The sequence below is a fragment of the Notamacropus eugenii genome, chromosome 5 (genome assembly GCF_028372415.1).
Source record: "Notamacropus eugenii isolate mMacEug1 chromosome 5, mMacEug1.pri_v2, whole genome shotgun sequence".
Classification (NCBI taxonomy): domain Eukaryota; kingdom Metazoa; phylum Chordata; class Mammalia; order Diprotodontia; family Macropodidae; genus Notamacropus; species Notamacropus eugenii.
Window position 1 is genome coordinate 420,574,406 of NC_092876.1, and position 18,645 is coordinate 420,593,050.

The 18,645-nt window shown below is 37.0% G+C and overlaps 1 protein-coding gene across 2 annotated transcripts in view; it reads right to left on the reverse strand.

The window, feature by feature from the left end:
• Positions 1–1,194: 1,194 nt before the first annotated feature.
• Positions 1,195–18,645, reverse strand: part of VPS26C (VPS26 endosomal protein sorting factor C) — a 74,595-nt gene continuing 57,144 nt past the window's right edge. For both annotated transcript variants that reach the window (XM_072614970.1, XM_072614969.1), the window contains 4 exons: positions 13,379–13,453; positions 11,038–11,188; positions 5,643–5,795; positions 1,195–3,476 (listed from right to left, as the gene is read on the reverse strand). In XM_072614970.1, the coding sequence (XP_072471071.1) occupies positions 3,394–3,476; positions 5,643–5,795; positions 11,038–11,188; positions 13,379–13,453 (462 nt within the window). In that variant the 3' untranslated portion in view covers positions 1,195–3,393. The remainder of the gene's footprint in view (positions 3,477–5,642; positions 5,796–11,037; positions 11,189–13,378; positions 13,454–18,645) is intronic.

Below are 18,645 nucleotides of genomic sequence, written 5' to 3' on the forward strand. Positions count from 1 at the left end.
TGTATTCGCTGGAGTTTGTCTTCAGCATCCTCAGTTCCATGTTTACCTTTGGTATTTTCTCCTTTTCTAACTTCATTTCCCTAGATGTTCATTTGTGTTGCTGTTAGACTGTGCACTTCTGGAAAAGATGGTGTGGCCTTCTTTAGCATAATCTGTATTATCTGGCATCTGGATAACAAGTATTATGTTCTTCAAAGACCTCAGCATTTGATCCTGCCAACATATTGCACCCGAGTGGTCTCATCATTGCTCTCTTAGTCTGAGGCCAAAAGGCTTTTGGGCTCTATTTTGGGGTCAGAGTAATACAGCTTCAGGCTCCATGTGTCCTTGGCTAGACTCTGGTCTAGGTTGCCATCTCTCTGTTCCCAACATACAGCTTCAGGCTCCAGATTTACTTGGCTTGCCCCTGGTCCTTGAGCTGGGAGATTACTGCACTCCCAGGCCATTTTTCTGATCAGTTGCCTTATACGATGTTGACAACCTTCTGCATTTTTGTGGCAACCTGGGCTGGCAAAATACAGTTATTACAGTTTCTTCTCATATTTTATCATTTTTCAGTCTGCTATTTTTTTTTAAACCCTACTCCAATAGTTGCAAAAACTGTGCAGTTGTTTTTCCAGTCACTTTGCACCTTAAGGAGAATATCCTGTGTTCTTAATGGTTGAAATGACCTTGTTCCCTGCTCTGTCTTTTGAAATTCTAAAAAATACATAGCTGGGCTCCGTGACATATGGAGCCTTGTTTTGCTGCCAGTTTCTCATGCTATCAGTTATGGCTGAAATCCTGTTGACATCTGATTTGCTTGGTACACATCCATTCTGAGCACTGAGGTTTCAAAAGCCCATTTGTTAGAGGTGAGGGTATGTTCTGATACCCCTGCTGGACTCCTACTCAGATCATTAGAAGTCTTCAAACCCATCTACCAGAGGAATTGACTGAAATTGGTCCTTACTCTTGATCATATTCTATCTGGTGTCCTTTTTAGGCCGGAGTATATTTGGGATGGTTGGACTCCTCTATGTGTTGCCATTTTAACAGAAGTATGAACACGTTAAAAGGTATAATATGAACATGACCTCTTTTTGCTGTTCAAATTTCAGCCAAGCTTTACAAAAACAGACTAAATTGCTTCCCCCGCCCCTTTCTTTCATGGCCTTGTGTTTAAATATAGTCTTGAATATAGCAGCATGAGGCTTTTATGAAAACGTATTTATTTATACTAGAAACCCTTGATATTAGGCAGTTATTTACTCACTCTAGTAATTTTTCCCATTTTATAAATACTTTGAAACTATAGTGATGTCATGTAAAACAATTATAGAATGGAATAAAACAAAATTTCATACATGTGTATATATGTCTATATATTCATACATATTATTGAGGCGGAAAATCATTGTGGAGAATGGGCCTACTTTCCTCATTACAAGCAGCAGCAACTGCCATCAACACGCATATGGGGATATGGACCCAGAAATGGTAACATTTGTGTCTCATATTTTAATTCCATTATATTGTTTTATGCTAGTTATGTTTATGGATTCTTGCTTTGTGGCTTTAATAAATCATTTAATAAAAGCACTATTGATTTAAAAGAAGATACCTAGAGTGTGAAGCCTTATATTACTAGGAGGTTAGCTTCCCAACATGCCCCAAGGCAGGGGTGGGGAACTTCCAACCTTGAGGCCACATGTAGCCTTCTAGGTCCTTGGGTGTGGCCTTTTGACTGAGTCCCAGTTTTATAAAACAAATCCTTTTATTGAGGGGAATTTGTTCTATGAAGTTTGGGTTCAGTCAAAGGGTCACACTTGAGGACGTAGAGGGTCACCTTTGGTTTTGAAGCTGCAGGTTCCCCACCCCTGCCTAAGAATACCAGTCCTCTTTCCAGGAAAGTTCTCACAGCTATTATCTGGGGTAGAAGTATGGAGTGGCGCGCAGTATATGCCAGGTCAAACCATCACCAGTTCCTGATACAGGTTCCCAAGAACCTTGAGAATAGCAATTCTTCCAGCCCAATGAATGCAGTCATTCTGGAAAGCAAGCTCTGGTTAGATGCAGCCAGGAACTGTTCCTGAAAGTGCTTTTACTACAGCTACTGCAGATCCAGAAAAGAAAGCTCTTTCCACCAAAGACTTTGACCTGTCAAATGGGCTGACATCAGAAACTGATAGGATTTTATTAGTGGAAATGACATTAAAGAAAAAGGCATTACCATTACCATATGCTTTGCCACTGTACTCTAAGGACTATGGGACTTTTCCATCTCACTTGTAGCTGAAACCTTCCATATGTGCAGTCTCCTTCACAAGAAGGTGAGCTCCTGGAGAGTAGGGACCATCTTGCTTTCGTATTTGTATCCACAGCACTTAGCCACAGTGCTCTGCACATAGTAAAAAAAAATTTTGAGGGTAGGAAGGGCAGTATGGCCTCTTTATTTAAGAAATCTTTGAGAAACAAAGACATCAAAAAGGTAGACAAAAGTATCAGCATATATTTACAACTTCCCAGAGCACCTAATAAATGCTTCATTCATTCTACCTGGTCAATATACTAGTTTGCCTCTAAATATATTTTTTAAGGGTAAAAAAAAGAGGGGTCTGAATCTGTGATATCACCTTTGGAGGTCTCCTGATGTGAAATCTGTTTTGACCAATGAAGATTAGTTAATGATTAGCCAATGTATAATTTCATTGGGTTGGATGGAATCTTGAGAGGTGAAGTGACTTGCTGAGGGTCGCAGAGACAGTTAGTCTGTGTCAGAGCTAAGACCTGGATGCAACGACCACCTTCTATCTACTTAAAGATGCCTATTACGCACTTTGTTAGCATTAATTCTAGTTCTTCTCAGATTGGAAATTTTGAGCTCCAAACTCTCTCAGAGATATGGTAGTCCTTGGTGGCAATTCTGGAAGATCTTTAGCACAGAAACACGCATTGCTGTCTTTTGATTTGTATCCTCTCTGCAATTTACAGATGTAGAGAGTTGCTTAGAGCACTGAGAGATCTTTACAATTTCTTTTTTTTTTCTCATTAATTTTTAGCAATGTTAACATCATTGCTACAAAACTCTTCATTGTAATGCTTAGGGAAGAAAAGTTAAGTCTAAGGACAAAAAACATTTTTTTTTCCTGCTAAGTAATCTTATTAATCAACACCAAGAAAATCTTTGAATATCAGAGAAAATATATCTCTAAACCCAGTGACTAAAAACACCATATGCTCTAGAAATAGCAGTCAATTATAATTGTAGTTTCTGTGGCATTCAGTTCACTGTGATCAGAATGATAAAGAAAAACAAGTGTATATTTGAAACTTTTACTCCGAGTAAAAGTCTGTCTACTCTTTGAAATTCCCCTTGATTTTTTCATTTCCTCAAACTTTTATCTTCCTTCTTTAAATTCTGCAGAGTTTCAGTGGGAAATTCTCTGTAATGAGGTGATCATCATGAAGCAGGACCACAATGTTAACTTCAAATTCTATAAAAAAGGAGAAAATATAAAGACTTGTATATTTATTGTCATCCCTTTATGAAAACAAAATATAAATTCTTTGTCAGAATCAGCTGGCTCTAAATAGAAGACCTCACTAAAGTGACAGTTTAGTCTGTTATTTTCTTGTTTTTATGTTTAATCTATCATACTTTAGCTTAATCTTTCAATAAAAACAAAACTCCTATTTTTTATCATTTTAAAAAAATGACTTCTGCATACATTTCTATCTCATTTAAAGAGAGATAGTTATTACATTTCAAAAAATATACTCCCTCATCTGTCACCTTTACTCTAACAAAATAAATTATTTTGGAATCATAGGATTCACTTGCACTTTTTTTCTAATTCTGCTTTGTCTTCTGAACAATAATTAGCAATTTATTTCTGTCCTACTCACTTTACAACAGGCTTGCAATAGTCCAGGTGGAATTCTGATTCCTCACATTTGCAAAGCAGAAAAAGCAATTTCTCTAACAGTGCAATTTTTCTTCTCTAGAAAATACATTTATATATAAACAACTTTTGCTTATGTCCTCTTTTTTTTTTTACTTTGAGCAAATGGAGATCTTTACTAGCTCTTTAGATGCTCTAGTTAAAACCATTCAAATTTTACAGTGAAATAATTTGATAGAAAATGAATCCATATCTGCTTCTTACACTGTGAAGAGGGGAATTAGAATCATAAAACTATAAAAGAAATGGATAATACAATTAAATATGCCTGGAGGCCCTGGAAAGATTTTGATCCTTTCAATGTTTGAAATAGGAATTACCCTATTTCTACTTTAAGGAATTCTTTTGCACCATTTAATTCACCAACTGAAAATACACTCACAGGCTCCTCAGTATGGAATACCTTGAATATTCTAAAGTCATTCCGCTCTTCCACAGGAGCTAATGCTCCCCATTCTCCTCAGTCTACTTTACCTTTAACCAGAGCCCAGATCTGCATCCTTCCTTTCTGTTTCAGCAGAAGTAGTGCTGCTTAGGCTAATAAAATCAGTGGTTTTCCCCTAAACATGACATTAAACCTAATTATAATTCTATATTGTTTAATTATGTTTCTCTGACCAAAAACTGAAATAAAACTCAACTTGATTAAACAACAGACAAACTTTGGAATGGGAGGAATTTACAAATTCTACAGCATGAAAACCTATTACAATGCATTTTTTTCCACTGAAAAATATCTGAGAATAAAAGAAACTAAGAAATTGTTTCAAAACTTTAAACTGTGGTCTTAGCTTCAAGGAAATTAAACTTTGAATCTACCTTTTGTTGATGCTCAAACAGTAAACCTATTTTATTTTCATCAACTAAAGCTACTGCCATGACTCCATTACATTATGCTCTATTTATACAGCTCTTTTTACAGTGAAAATTATGGCCTAATTAACTCATAAGACATTCTGATTAGATATATTTGGATTATGCATATAAAATTATGACATTAATAAAAACATATTGGATTAGCTGTCTCAAAGCATAAACTACTATTAATTGCTCAGTGAAAACAGAAGAAAGAACAATACAGTAGAAGTTTCTTTACAGATCTCACTCTGCCTTCCGCTTGGCACAAGAGATCTGATTCCTAAGAATGAAAGAGAAACACCACTCCTTGGAAATGTTCAGTATGTGTGATATGTTAGTTAAAGCCTAAATCATCATTTACACCTTACTAGCACACTATCTCTTTGTCCAATTAAGTTATTAAATGACAACTGAGTACAAAATGTTACATTAAATGTAACATAATGCAACATAACGGGAGCAATTCTAGCAACTTGAGATTATGGATATATTAATACTGAAGTTTGAGAATTTTCTTGCCTACAATAATAAGATTTTGGTGAGGATACAGAATCAAAGAGCACGAATGAGGTTTAACAAATGGACAACTCAAGTATAGTAGCTGTATGTGTGAAACATTTGAAAACAGAAAAACCTTGGGCAGATCCTCTACGGAGGATTGATGGCAGGATATGGAAAATAGAAAAAGATAAATGTGACTTATAGTAGTAGAAGGAATGACAGTGAGATCATGGATCCATTGAAGAAAGAGCAACATACAGATTTTTTAAACATAAGAAGCTAATGATGATAATATTATGGTACAAATACCGTGTTTATATATGATAGACACAAACTTACCAACTTTGAAATTGGTAGTTTCAAGAGTAGGGCAAGTGAAAAGTCTGGGGAATATCATATATATGGGAACAGAAAGACCCCTGCAAACATCCCCATCAGCAATTTGAATATTCTGAATCTCTGTGGCATCTCTGGCATATCCTTCTGCACAACCTTGAGAAAGAAGAAAATAAATTAATAAAGTTAAAACAAGAAACAAGAAGATATTGAAACATTTTAAGCAATATGAAATCTCTGAATAAAATTCCATTTTTCTCTCTAATTTGTTTACCAAAATTCATGGACAGATAAAATTTTTTTTAACAGAGTTCTTTTCTCTTTTTTTGCCCCCCCCAAGAGTATCTTATTTTTTTTTTAATTACACATATGCACAATTTTAAATTCATTTTTTAAAAAAAATTTTTCCTCCTTCTCTTATCTCCTCCCTCCCTAAGATGGTAAGCAATGTTATACAGTTTAAATACGTGCAATGATATAAAACATTTCCATATTAGATATTTTGTAAAAGAAGAAAAAGGCAAAAAGAAAAAAACCACAAATAAAAACATAAAAATACTATGATTTGACCTGCAGTCAAACTCCATCAATTCTTCCTCTGGAGGTGTCTTCTGGAACTGTACTGGACCATTGTGTTGCTGATATTGTGTACAATGTTCTCCTGGTTCTGCTAACCTTACTTTGTATCAGTTCATGTAAGAATTTCCAGGTTTTTCTGAAATCAGGCTGCTTATCATTTCTTATGGAACAGTAGTAGTCCATTACATTCGTACAGCACAGCTTGTTCAACCATTCCCCAACTGATGGGCATCCTCTCAATTTCCAATGCTTTGTCACCACAAAACGAGCTGCTATAAATATTTTTGTACATGTGTATCCTTTTCCCATTTTTATGATCTCTTTGGGATACAAGCCTAGAAATAGTACTGCTGGATTAAAGGTTAAGCATGGCTTTGTAGCCCTTTGGGCGTAGTTACAAACTGCTCTCCAGAATAACTATGTCAGTTCACAACTCCACCAACAACGCATCAGTATTCTAATTTTCTTGTTTTTTCATGTAAGCCAATCTGATAGGTATGATGTGGTACCTCAGAGTTGTTTTAATTTGCATTTCTCTAATCAATAGTGATTTAGAGCATTTTTTCATATGGCTATAGATAGCTTTAAATTTCTTCATGTGGAAACTGCCTATTCATATCTTTTGACCATTTATCAATTGGGGAATGACTTTTATTCTTACAAATTTGACTCAGTTCTCTATGTATTTTAGAAATGAGGCCTTTATCAGAGGCACATGCTATAAAAATTGTTTCCCAGGTTTTTGCTTCCCTTCTAATCTTGGTTGCATTGGCTTTGTTTGTGCAAAAACCTTTTAATTTAATGTCATCAGGATTATTTCATAATGTTCTCCATCTCTTGTTTGATCACAAACTCTTCAGTTCTCCACAGATCTGACAGGTAAACTATTCCTTGCTCTCCATATCTGCTTATAGCATTCCCCCTTTATGTCTAAATCACGTACCCACTGTGACCTTATTTTGGTATACAAGTGTAAGATGTTGGTCTACACCTAGTTTCTGCCATACTGTTTTCTAGGTTTCTCAGCAGTTTTTGTCAGATAAGTTCTTATCACAGAAGCTGGTGATTTGGGTTTATCAAGCCTTAGGTTACTGTGGCCATTTATTACTGTGTACTGGGTGACCTAATCTAATTCCGCTGATCCACCACTCTATTTCTTAGCCAGTACCAGGAAATTTTGATGATTAGCTACTCATAATGTAGCTGGAGATCTGGCAGGGCAAGGCAACCTGACTTTGCATTATTTTTATTAATTCCCTTGATATTCTTGACCTTTTGTTCTTCCAGATAAATTTCATTATTATTTTTTCTAGCTCTGCAAAGTATTTGTTGGTAGTTTAATTAGTATGGCACTGATAAGTAAATTAATTTAGGCAGAATTATCATTTTTATTATATTGGCTTGACTTGCCCATAAGCAATTGATATTTTTCCAATTGTTCAGATCTGATTTTATTTGTGTGAAACGTGTTTTGTAATTGTGTTCATATAGTTCCTGGGTTTGTCTTGGCAGAGAGACTCTCGAATATTTCATATTGTCTACAGTATTTTAAACAGAATTTCTCTTTCTATCTCTTGCTGCTGGCCTTTGTTGGGCAATATCAGAAATGCTGATGGTTTATGTGGGTTTATTTTGTATCTTAAAACTTTCCTAAGGTCGTTAATTATTTCAAGCAGTTCTTTAGTTAATTTTCTAAGTATACCATCATATCCTCTGCAAAGTGTGACAGTTTTGTTTCTTCATTGCCCATTCTAATTTCTGCAGTTTCTTTTTCTCCTCTTATTGCTGCAGCTAACTGTTTTGGAACAATACAGAATAACAGTGGTAAATAACAATGAGAATCCTTGCTTCACCTCTGATATTATTGAGAAGGCTTTTAGCTTAGCCCCATTACAAATAATGCTTGTTGACAGTTTTAGATAGATTTTATCATTTTAAGGAAAACTCTATTGCTTCCGATGCTCTCCAGTGTTTTTACTAGAAATGGGTGCTGTATTTTGTCAAAAGCTTTTTCTGTATCTATAAGATAATCATGTGATTTGTTGGTTTTGTTACTAATATGGCCAATTATGCTGATAGCTTTCCTAATACCGAACCAGCTCCGCATTCCTGGTATAAATTCCACCTGGTCATAATGTATTATCCTAGCAACAATTTGCTGTAATCTCTTGCTAGTATTTTATCTAAAATTTTTGCATCAATATTTATTAGGGAAATTGATCTACATTTCTCTATCTCTATTTTTACTTTTCCTGATTTAGGTATTGGCACCATTTTTATGTCAAAAGGAATTCGGTAGCACTCCACATATATATTTTTTTGAACCTGTATATAGTATTGGAATTAACTGTTCCTTAAATATTTGGTAGAATTCACTTGTGAGTTCATCTGGCCCTTTCATTTCTTTCGTAATTTTTCCTCTGCCTCTCTCATTTGATTTTTAAATTCCTTTTTGAGCTCTTCCAGGAGTTCTTTTTGGGTCTGAGACCAATTCACATTTTTCTTTGAGGCTTTGCATGCAGATGTTTTGACACTGTTGTCCTCTTCTAACTTTGTGTCTTGATCTTCCCTGTTATCATAATAATTTTCTGTGGTCAGGTTCTTTTTTTGTTCCTTGCTCATCTTTTCCAGCTTATGTTGTTAATGTTAAAGTTGAGTTCTGCTCCTGGGGTGGAAGCAGCACTGCCTCAAGTTTCTTGCACTAAGGCCTATACCCTATAGCCCTGGCTGCTTGTCTGGTGATGCACTGAGGCCTGGTGCTCTGCTGTGGCTAGGGGTGGTGGTGGTGGGTCTTTCAGCCTGCCTGTTGCTGTGCTGAGGCCTGCAGGGAGCTGGGGGGAGTGGGAGGGCAATCTAACCATTCCTCTGATGTTATTCTGGGACCTAGTAGGGGTCTGATTTTACACCAGGGCCACAGGGAAACCTGGTTGCTCACCTAGTGTTGTGCTGGAACTCTTTTTTCAGGGGAGTTGGGGTGCGGGGGTTGGTGCTATGCTGGGACACATGATGGGGGATGCGGGAGGCTGGTCCTGCACCTGGGGTGCAAGGGTGGATGGGACTAGCCACCAGCCTGTTGTTGCAAAAGGCCATGGGTCACTGACCTGTACTTGGGCTCAGGGACTCTTACCAGCTTGCTTAGGTTGGGACCGATGCTAGTTTGCCAGGATACTGCCTACCTTGGACTGTACTCCCCTTTTACATGAGACAGACCTTTCCTGTCTACGTTACAAGTTCTTCAGCTAAAAAATTGTTTTACTCCATATTTTTGTTGCTTCTGCTGTACCAGAATTTGTTTTGAGGTCCTATTTTATAGTTGTTTGGAGGTGAATATGGGAGAGTTCATGCCATTTCCTGCTTACTCTGCCACCTTGGCTCCCAGAACTTTGCTCAGACATTGCTGTTGGATGTTTAGTTGTTTCAGTCATATGTGACTCTTCATCACTCCATTTAGGGTTTTCTTGGCAAAGATACTGGAGTGTTTGCCATTTCTCTCTCTAGCTCACTGTACAGATAAGAAAACCTAGGCAAACAGAGTGAAGTGATTTGTCCAGGGTCACAGAGCTAGTGTTTTAGGCCAGATTTGAACTCACATCTTCCTGATTCCAGGTCCAGTGCTCTATTCACTGTGCTACCTAGAAACTCCCTCAAACATATACTGTTTTTAAAGTTGTTTTATTCATGTCTTTGTTTTTGCATTTTAATATCTACCATCACTTCCCATTGCATCATCCCTTATGGCAAGGAAAAATCAATTTAAAATATCTGACATAGTGACTCTGTAAGGTATTGTGTCCTAGTTGTTCCTTGTCTCTTGACATCAGGGGTAATGTATGTTCTCTATGGCCTTCATAAAAAACAAATCTGAATCTCTAAAGTAGAGTTAGCAATGAAAAGGAAATTATTTACAAAAGGAAATTATTATAATTGTTCAAACTCATAAAGTAATTCTTTATAGGTAATATCTAGGGAAAATGAAAATTCACCTAACTTATGAATTCAGCCTCACTTTATGCATCATTCTTTTTTAAAATGTATTTTTATTCCTTTTTATATCATCCATATTTATGTATATATATTATGCATATTATATATGTTTTATGCATATGTGCGTGTAGACACAGAGAGCTTTCCTTCAAAGAGAGTCATCCTTTAAAACAAAGAATTGAAAAACAGAGAAAAAAGTTCAGGAAAACTATCAATAAGCCTGAAATTAAATACATTATTAAATGCACCCATATCCTCCCCCTTCTGTAAAAAACAGAGTGAGATGCCTTGTCCTATCTCTTCTTTGGAAGCAAGTTTGGCCAATGGAATTTCTCATCACTCAGTTTTGATTGTTTCATTACTGTCACTCTATTTTCATTCCTGGTTCTGCTTACTTTCCTTTGTACCAGTTCACAAATGTACTCTCCCAGTGCTTCTCTGCATATATCACATTCATCATGTTTTACAGCATAATGATATTCCCTTCTAGAAATACAACAATTTGTTTAGCCATTCCCCAAATAAAGGGCACCTACTTTGTTTCTCACTCTGTTACAAAAAATGCTACTACAAATATTTTGATGTACGTAAGGTCTTCCTTTCGCTGACACCTTTGTTGTATAAGCTTAGCAGAGGCAGTTCTGCATCAAAGGGTATGGACATTTTAGTCACTTTCTTAGAATGATTCCTGTCTTCCTGAATGGTTGGATCAATTCAGAATTCCACAAATAGTGCTACAGGGTTATCCTCTAAGTTTTTACGTACATATCATATTAACCTTTAAATATAAAAGAGTAACAAGAAACAGCACTCAAATAAGAATGAAGTGACTCACCACAGGTTTCCACTCGTACTAACTGCAACTCTATGTTTTTAATGGCAGCTTCTGAGTACTCAACCACCAGCTCCCCTGTTAGTGGCTGTGTAATAACACAGTTGGTGGAGTTGAGATGTCCTCTGATGAGAAATTTGGGGAGGGAAGCTCTCTAAGGGAAAAAGAAAATAAGTAAAAAGTGGAGAAAATATAATGAGAAACTCTTCATTGATGTAAGTTCCTTGAAGATCTTCTGACCAATGTGGCTGCTTAAAACAGCAGCAGGATGCCCAGCTCCCACATGCTTCTCCCCGAACCTACAATTTGTGATAGACAGAATGATCAAGAAATAAACAGAAACCCCATAGGACCTATAATACCCCAGAACTACATAAAAAAATTAGCTAGAGAACCACAAATAATAGAAAAAGGTGATATTTAATGAAACCAATTGTCAACATAAATAAAAATTCCTATAACCTCCCACTGTTACTAGAAATTGGCCACAAACATATGTTGACTTCAAGAATCTGTCCAGAATAACACCGTAACAATAATAGAGGAGGGCTCCCTAGAGAAAACCTAAAAGAAATCAGAAAGCCCAGGGTAGGTACCACGAAGGTCTGCACAGTAGGGATCAGAGAGGTGTAGCAGTACTTAGACTGGGACAACATAGGCTCCTAAAGTCTCCAAGATGAAGAATACTCTGTCCAAACATGCCATAGTATTCCAAACCTCAAAGATCCAGAATGCCCTCACTCTGGGAGGGCTTTTAGACTAAAAAGTCCAAGACTGGATTTAATGAAAGCAAAAAAAAAATGATTAGAAAATAAAAATGTTGAAAGAGAAGAAAATATAAGATATGTCAAAAATAACTTACTTATATAACTGATTGAAAGATAATCTTAAAATTATTGTTCAAACTTCATTTTCTCTTTCTGATAGTTCCACTATTCCCACCCCCCCAAACCCAATTCCCCCTGACATCCTATTCTAGAGCTGCCCACCTCCTTCACTGTGCTCTCCAGAATGCCTGTTTCATCATAGCAAACTTAATTTCATCAAAAAATGAAAAAGCATAATGTGACAGCTATTCATTTATTCACTATACTCAATACAAATCACTGTACTATCAAAATGAAAATAAAGGTAGAAAGAGGAAGCAAAGATCTGAGCACGATCAATTTATTAGCTAGGCTTTTTGTTGTTGTTTAATTGTTTTTTAGTTGCATCTGATTCTGTGTGACCCCTTCTGGGGTTTTCCTGGCAAAAATACTGGAGTGGTTTGCCATTTCCTTCTGCAGCCCATTTTACAGATAAGGAACTAAGGTAAACAGGGTTAATCGACTTGCCTGGGATCACACAGCTAGTAAGTATCTGAGGCTGACTTGAGTTCAGGTCCTCTTTAATGGGCCCTCTACCCACTGTGCCACCAAACTGTGAATTATTTTTATACTGCTTTAACTGTGTTTTTTGTTGCACTGTTGTTCAGTCCTGACCACACTTGGGGTTTTTTTGGCAAAGATACTGGAGTGATTTGCCATTTCCTTCTCTAGCTCATTTCACAGATGAGGAAACTGAGGCAAACAGGGTTAAGTGACTTGCCCAAGGTCACACAGCTAATAAATTTATGAGGCCAGATTTTAACTCACCACGATAAGTCTTTCTGACTTCCTGTACCACCTAGCTGCCCCATTAGCTAGGCTAGTAGTAGCCAATTAATTGTGTCAATGAGTCCACAGTAGTCAAAGACCCCTAGTGAGGACTATTCAACAGGAAGGCAGCAAAAACTTAAGTAACACCGGTTTGCCTTCTTTTGATTGGCTAGAAAGTTAAAACTTCTGACAATGACTTGATGTTATATCATTTGGAATTCCTCTTCGGAGACCCCCTCAACCATAAACAAGACATGTGATTTGGAGAATTTGGGTATGGCTATAACCACTCTGACAGAATCAGCTTGACATTTAATTTAAGTAAGTTTCTTCAAACTGTGGGTAAGAGGTGAAGTTACAAAGGTGGAGGTACAAGTAAAAGGTCAAGAGTAGAGATATAAGTCATGAGACAAAGGTATAGTAGATACAAATCAAATACAAGTCACAAAAAAAAATTGTGTCCCAAATGACTTGAGTTACCTGAATTAACCTGCAAGGGTAAGAAAAAGCAAGAGAGAATATAAAATCTAGCATGATCAAGTATTAACAAAATAGTATTAAAAATCAATTTTCAACTTCACAGTTCGTAGTATTGGACAATTATTGAAAACACTATTATAGAGAAATAGAATTTTCTTGAAATGGCACACAAAGGACGACATTTCAGTTACTCAAATTCATAGCAATATAATTAAGAAACCACTTACCTCTTTAACATTCTGTAAGGTTTCAGGTGTAATTGTAAAATCCACAGGACTTGGAGTTGATTTGCCCTTCTGAGGCTTAAATTGGAAAGTAAAGGCAAATAATGTTAGTTTAGGACATAAAAAAATTCTGTAAATAGTAGTTTTCTTTCTAAAAAACAAGGTCTATAAATAAACTTAACATTAATGAGAACTTATCTATTTTGAACTTATTCCTTAAAGTCACACATACACAAATCTAGACCTATTTTTTAAAGAAATCTCACCTTTACAATTATATTAGTAATGACTGTGCCCAAACTATCAATTAGAGCTTCCAAATCTGAGTTTGTATATGAAACCCAAGTGCAATGTTTAATTAGAATCAGAAGAGAAATAGATCAAGTAACTTTTAAAGCATAATTAGGAAATGCGTTCTTAGCAAAAAAAGAAAAAGGAATAGCGACAATTAACATAGACAATTTTGTTTACATGAAATAGAACAGTTTCTGAACAAATTAATTCTTCTAAGTAAAGAATGGAAGTAGTAAAATGGGGAAAAATTATTGTATCAATTTCTTCCATAAGGGTTTGGTATCCAAGCTATGTAAACAACACACATATAGTTTTATTATTTTAGTATTTTTATCTTATTAAATTGTTCATAATATTACTAATCACATGGAGTAACTATTCGGAGGGAACTGAGATCAGAACAACAAGCGGTTAATTTGTGGTAACTGAGTGAACCACAATGACTCTATCTTGTGACTCAATTCTGGAGCTAGCTCAGTTCCCTTTCTAATCAATTATGGGTCTAGTCCAAATTCTGTCTTGTCAGAAAACTACTCAACTGCAGGAACTGGGAGAAAACCTTATTGTATTGCTTGAACCTAGCCCTGCATGGCTATGAAACTGAACCACCTCTACTTGCTTTTCAGAGACCTTTAACTAAGGATCTGGGTTATGCTGACCAGAAACTCAGTCAGATCTAAAGACTGATGCAAGGAGTTTTCTCACAATTGCTCCCCATTACTATATCCAGTTTCTTCCCTTAGGGCCATCACTCTGTAATCTCTCCTCCTTTGAGGTTCATGCAATTCACCCAATCAAAATCCTAGTAGCTGTTTTCTACAGACCTCCAGGAGATTCCTCTTCCTCGAGGAATTCAGTACCCAGCACAAAATCTTCTTCTCCTCAATTCCTGGTCTCATATAGGGAGGGGACTTCCAACACAGATACTGATATTCCTTAAAACATCCTAATCACCAGACTCTCCACCAACTCATGTCCCACAGTCTACTCCTCTACCACACTACTGCACTGCCGCACAGACAAAGCTGGTCCTATCCTTGATTCTGCTAATCATTCACAAATATACTACCTCCATGTATATGAACTCTGATATCCTCTTTGGATGTTCAGTCATTCAGTTGTGTCCACGATTCTTCATGACCCCATGGACCATAATGACATGCCCGGTCCTTCTATCCTCCACTCTCTACTGAAATCTGTCCAAACTTATGTTCATTGCTTCCATAACACTCTCTATCCATCTCATCCTCTGCCATTCCTTTCTCCTTTTGCCTTCAATCCTTCCTAGAGTTGGGGTCTTCTCCAGTGAATAGTCTGAATTAATTTCTTTAAGTACTGATTGATTTGATCTCCCTGCTGTCCGAGGGATTCTCAAAAGTCTATATATATATTTGTGTCTAATGATAGCCATCTCTATGGCAGGGTGGAGGGGAAAGAAAAAAAAGGAAAAAAGAAATTTACATGGTAACTTTGTTATACATTTAAAATAAATAACAAATTGTACAAAACAGATTTGCGCACTTTGACCCTAGATGTCATCCTGGGCTCCTCACTATCCTTCACCCTCACATATCCCATCTGTTGTCAAGAGGTGTCAATTTCACCTCTGCAACATTTCTAGAATACACTTCCTTCTCTACTCTGATACTACCACATGGCAAAAGCCTTCATCACCTTAAACCTGGACTATTCCAAAGTCTGCTAGTGGGTCTGCCGCTATGCAAATCCCTCCCCCTTCAGTTCATTTTCCATTTGGTCTAAAATCATTTTCCTAAAGTGTAAGTCCAACCATGCCAACACCCTACAAAGCAAACCCTACCAGGGCCATATCACCCCAGGAGCAAACACAAAACCATCTCTGTGGCATTCAAAGCCCTTCATGACCTAACCCCCTCTTACCTTTCTAGTCCTCCAACACCTTACTCCCCACCACATGTTCTTCAATCCAGGGACACTGATCTCCCTGAATAAGACGCTCTATCTCTCTGTTCCTGGCATTTCTTCTGTCTCTCCTCCACACCTGGTATGTTCTCCCTTCTCATCTCTGCCTCCTGCCTTCCCTGACTTACTTTAAGTCCCAACTAGAATCTCATGTTTTCAGGAAGCCTTTTCCAAACCCTCTTAATTCTAGTGCCTTCCTTCTTTTAATTATTTCCTATTTTTCCTTCATATAGTTTGTTCATGCTTATTTGCTTCTCTGTTTTATTGGACTGTGAGCTCCTTGAAGGAAAAGACTGTGTTTTGCCTTTTTTCTGTTCTTAGCATTTAGCGCAATGCCCAGCACATAGCAGATGCCTAGTAAATGTTTATTAACTAACTGGCAGAACAATAGATAGAACGCTACAATGACAGCCAGGAAAGACCACAGTTCAAATCCAGCCTCAAATACTTACTAGTTTTGTTACTCTGGGCAAGTCACTTAGTTAATTTCTGTCTGTCTCAAGCTCCTCATCTGTAAAATGGGAATAATAACAGTACCAACAACCTTGGGCTATTGTGAGGAAAAAAAGAAATAATAATAAGATGATGCTGCTGATGATAATATTAATAAAAGTAGCTAATATTTATATATCTTTTCTTATGAGCCAGGCACTGTCCTAAGCACTTTACAATTATTATCTCATTTGATCCTTACAATAAAAACTTTGAGACAGATGAGGAAACCAAAGCAAACAGAAAGTGACTTGTCCAGGGTCACACAGCCAATTAGTGTCTGAAGCTGGATCTGAACTCACTGGGCTGCTCTGCAAACCTCAGGGTGAGATACAGATACAGATATGCTGGTTATTATTGTTACATGTTATATGACAGGCTGAAATGAATTGAATTTGATAAGATAAAATTTAAAAGGGATAAGTATAAAGTTTTACATTTGGGTTCAGTTTTATATTTGGTTTTACTTTGTGGAGTAAAACCAGCTTCACAAGTACTAGATGTATGAGACACGGTTAGTTAGTGCGAACTAGATATGAAATGTTAATGGATGGCAAGCTCCACTTGAGTTAATAGAGTAATACACAGCCAAAAGCTACGGCAATCTTAAAATGACATGTAGCATTAGGAAGAAGGCAAGGTGACAGTTCTACTGTACTCTGGGCTAATCAGACCTCAAAGCGGTTATCTATGTTTGGCTTTAGCTGCCCCATCTTAGGAAGAATACTAAGAAGTGAGAGGCAACCAGACTGGTGAATGCATAACAATCATGTTAACCTAAGGATCAGGTAAAGGAAGTGGAAGCCTAGAGAAAGAAAGTTTTATGGGTGGTACACAGGTAGGACATAAAAGTTATCTTCAAGTATTTAAAGGGCAGTTATACAGAAGAAGGTTTAGACTTTGATGTGCATGGTCATACTGGGCAAAACTAGGAACAAATGATTGAGAAATATGGAGGAATAGATTTCAGTTTGATGTAAAAATAAAAAGCCTCACAAAAGACTCACACCCATATATTAGGAACCCTTTCTTTAAAAAGAGAATTGGGAGAAGCACTGAAATACATATTCCAGCAAAACCCTGAAGATCACAACACACCTAAGAATAATTAATAAATCCAGTGGGAACCTACAGTGATTTCTTCCATCCTAGAGCTGCAAGAATTGTCAGTCTAAGATCAACAGGAAAGAGGACTGCCAGCTGGTAAGTAGTCTCTAGTAAGAACGGAAGCACCAAGTAGCCTATAAATTCTCTGTGTCCAGAAGCAGAAAAAAGTGAACAGATCCTCCTGAAAAATCTCAGGGTGGCAGCAATAGGTCAATGGACAGCAAGCAGTGCTGCATAGCAGCTCTCAAATCAAGCCTCTCCAAGTCAGGGGATCTATGGCACCTGAGGCTCAGTACTGAGAGGCAAAAAGTCTCTGAAGATACAGCCCTCTGGACCTCAAAGATGTAGGGAATCCTAAATTCAGGAGTTGGAGATCATCCCAGGAATCCAGGTAACCCACAGCAAGACCAAACAGGCCTGAAGCACCTCACTCCAAACCTTAGCAGAAGATATATCCTGGTCCTGACACAAAGCCCAAATTAAGGAACTAAAAAGGCAGAGATGAGTAAATCAAAGACATTACTAACCAGTATTAAAATTTATCACAAAATGATAAATGTTGGAGAAGATGTGGGAGAGTTGGAACACTAATTCATTGTTGGTGGAGCTGTGCGCTGATCCAACCATTCTGGAGAGCAAACTGGAACTATTTTGTGGCCAAAAGGCCACAAAAATGTGCATAACCTTTGAGCCAGCAATACCACTTCTAGGGCTGTATCCCAAAGAGATCATAAAAATGAGAAAAGGACTCAGAAATAAAAAAATATTTATAGCAGCTCTTTTTGTGGTGACCAAGAACTGGAAATCAAGGGGATGCTCATCAGTTGGGGAATATCTGAACAAGTTGTGGTACATGAATGTAATAGAATACTATTGTGCTAGAAGAAATGATGAACAGGAGGACTTCAGAAAAACCTGGAAAGACTTATATGAACTGATGCTGAGTGAAGCAAGCAGAACCAGGAGAACATTGCACACAGTAAAAGCCAGTGTGCGAGGATTGATTTTGATAAACTTAGTCCTTCTCAGCAATGCAAGAACCTAAAACATTTCCAAAGGATTCATGATGCAAAATGCCACCCACACCCAGAGAAAGAACTATCGAGTTGGAATGCAGAATGAAGCAGATTATTTTATGTTTTGTCATGTTTTGTTTTGTTTTTCTCATGGTTTCTCCCATTTGTTTTAATTCTTCTAAGCAACATGACTAATGTAACAACGTGTTTAACAGGAATGTATGTGTAGAGTCCATATAAGATTGCATACTACCTTAGAGAGGGAGGAGGAAAGTAGGGGAAGAAATTTTAAAACTTATGGAAGTGAATGTTGAAAACTGAAAACAAATAAATTAATAAATTTGGAGAAAAAAAAACTTATCACAAATTTAGAGAACTACAAAAAAGACAGAAATAACAACAGCAAGCAGAGACTCAAAT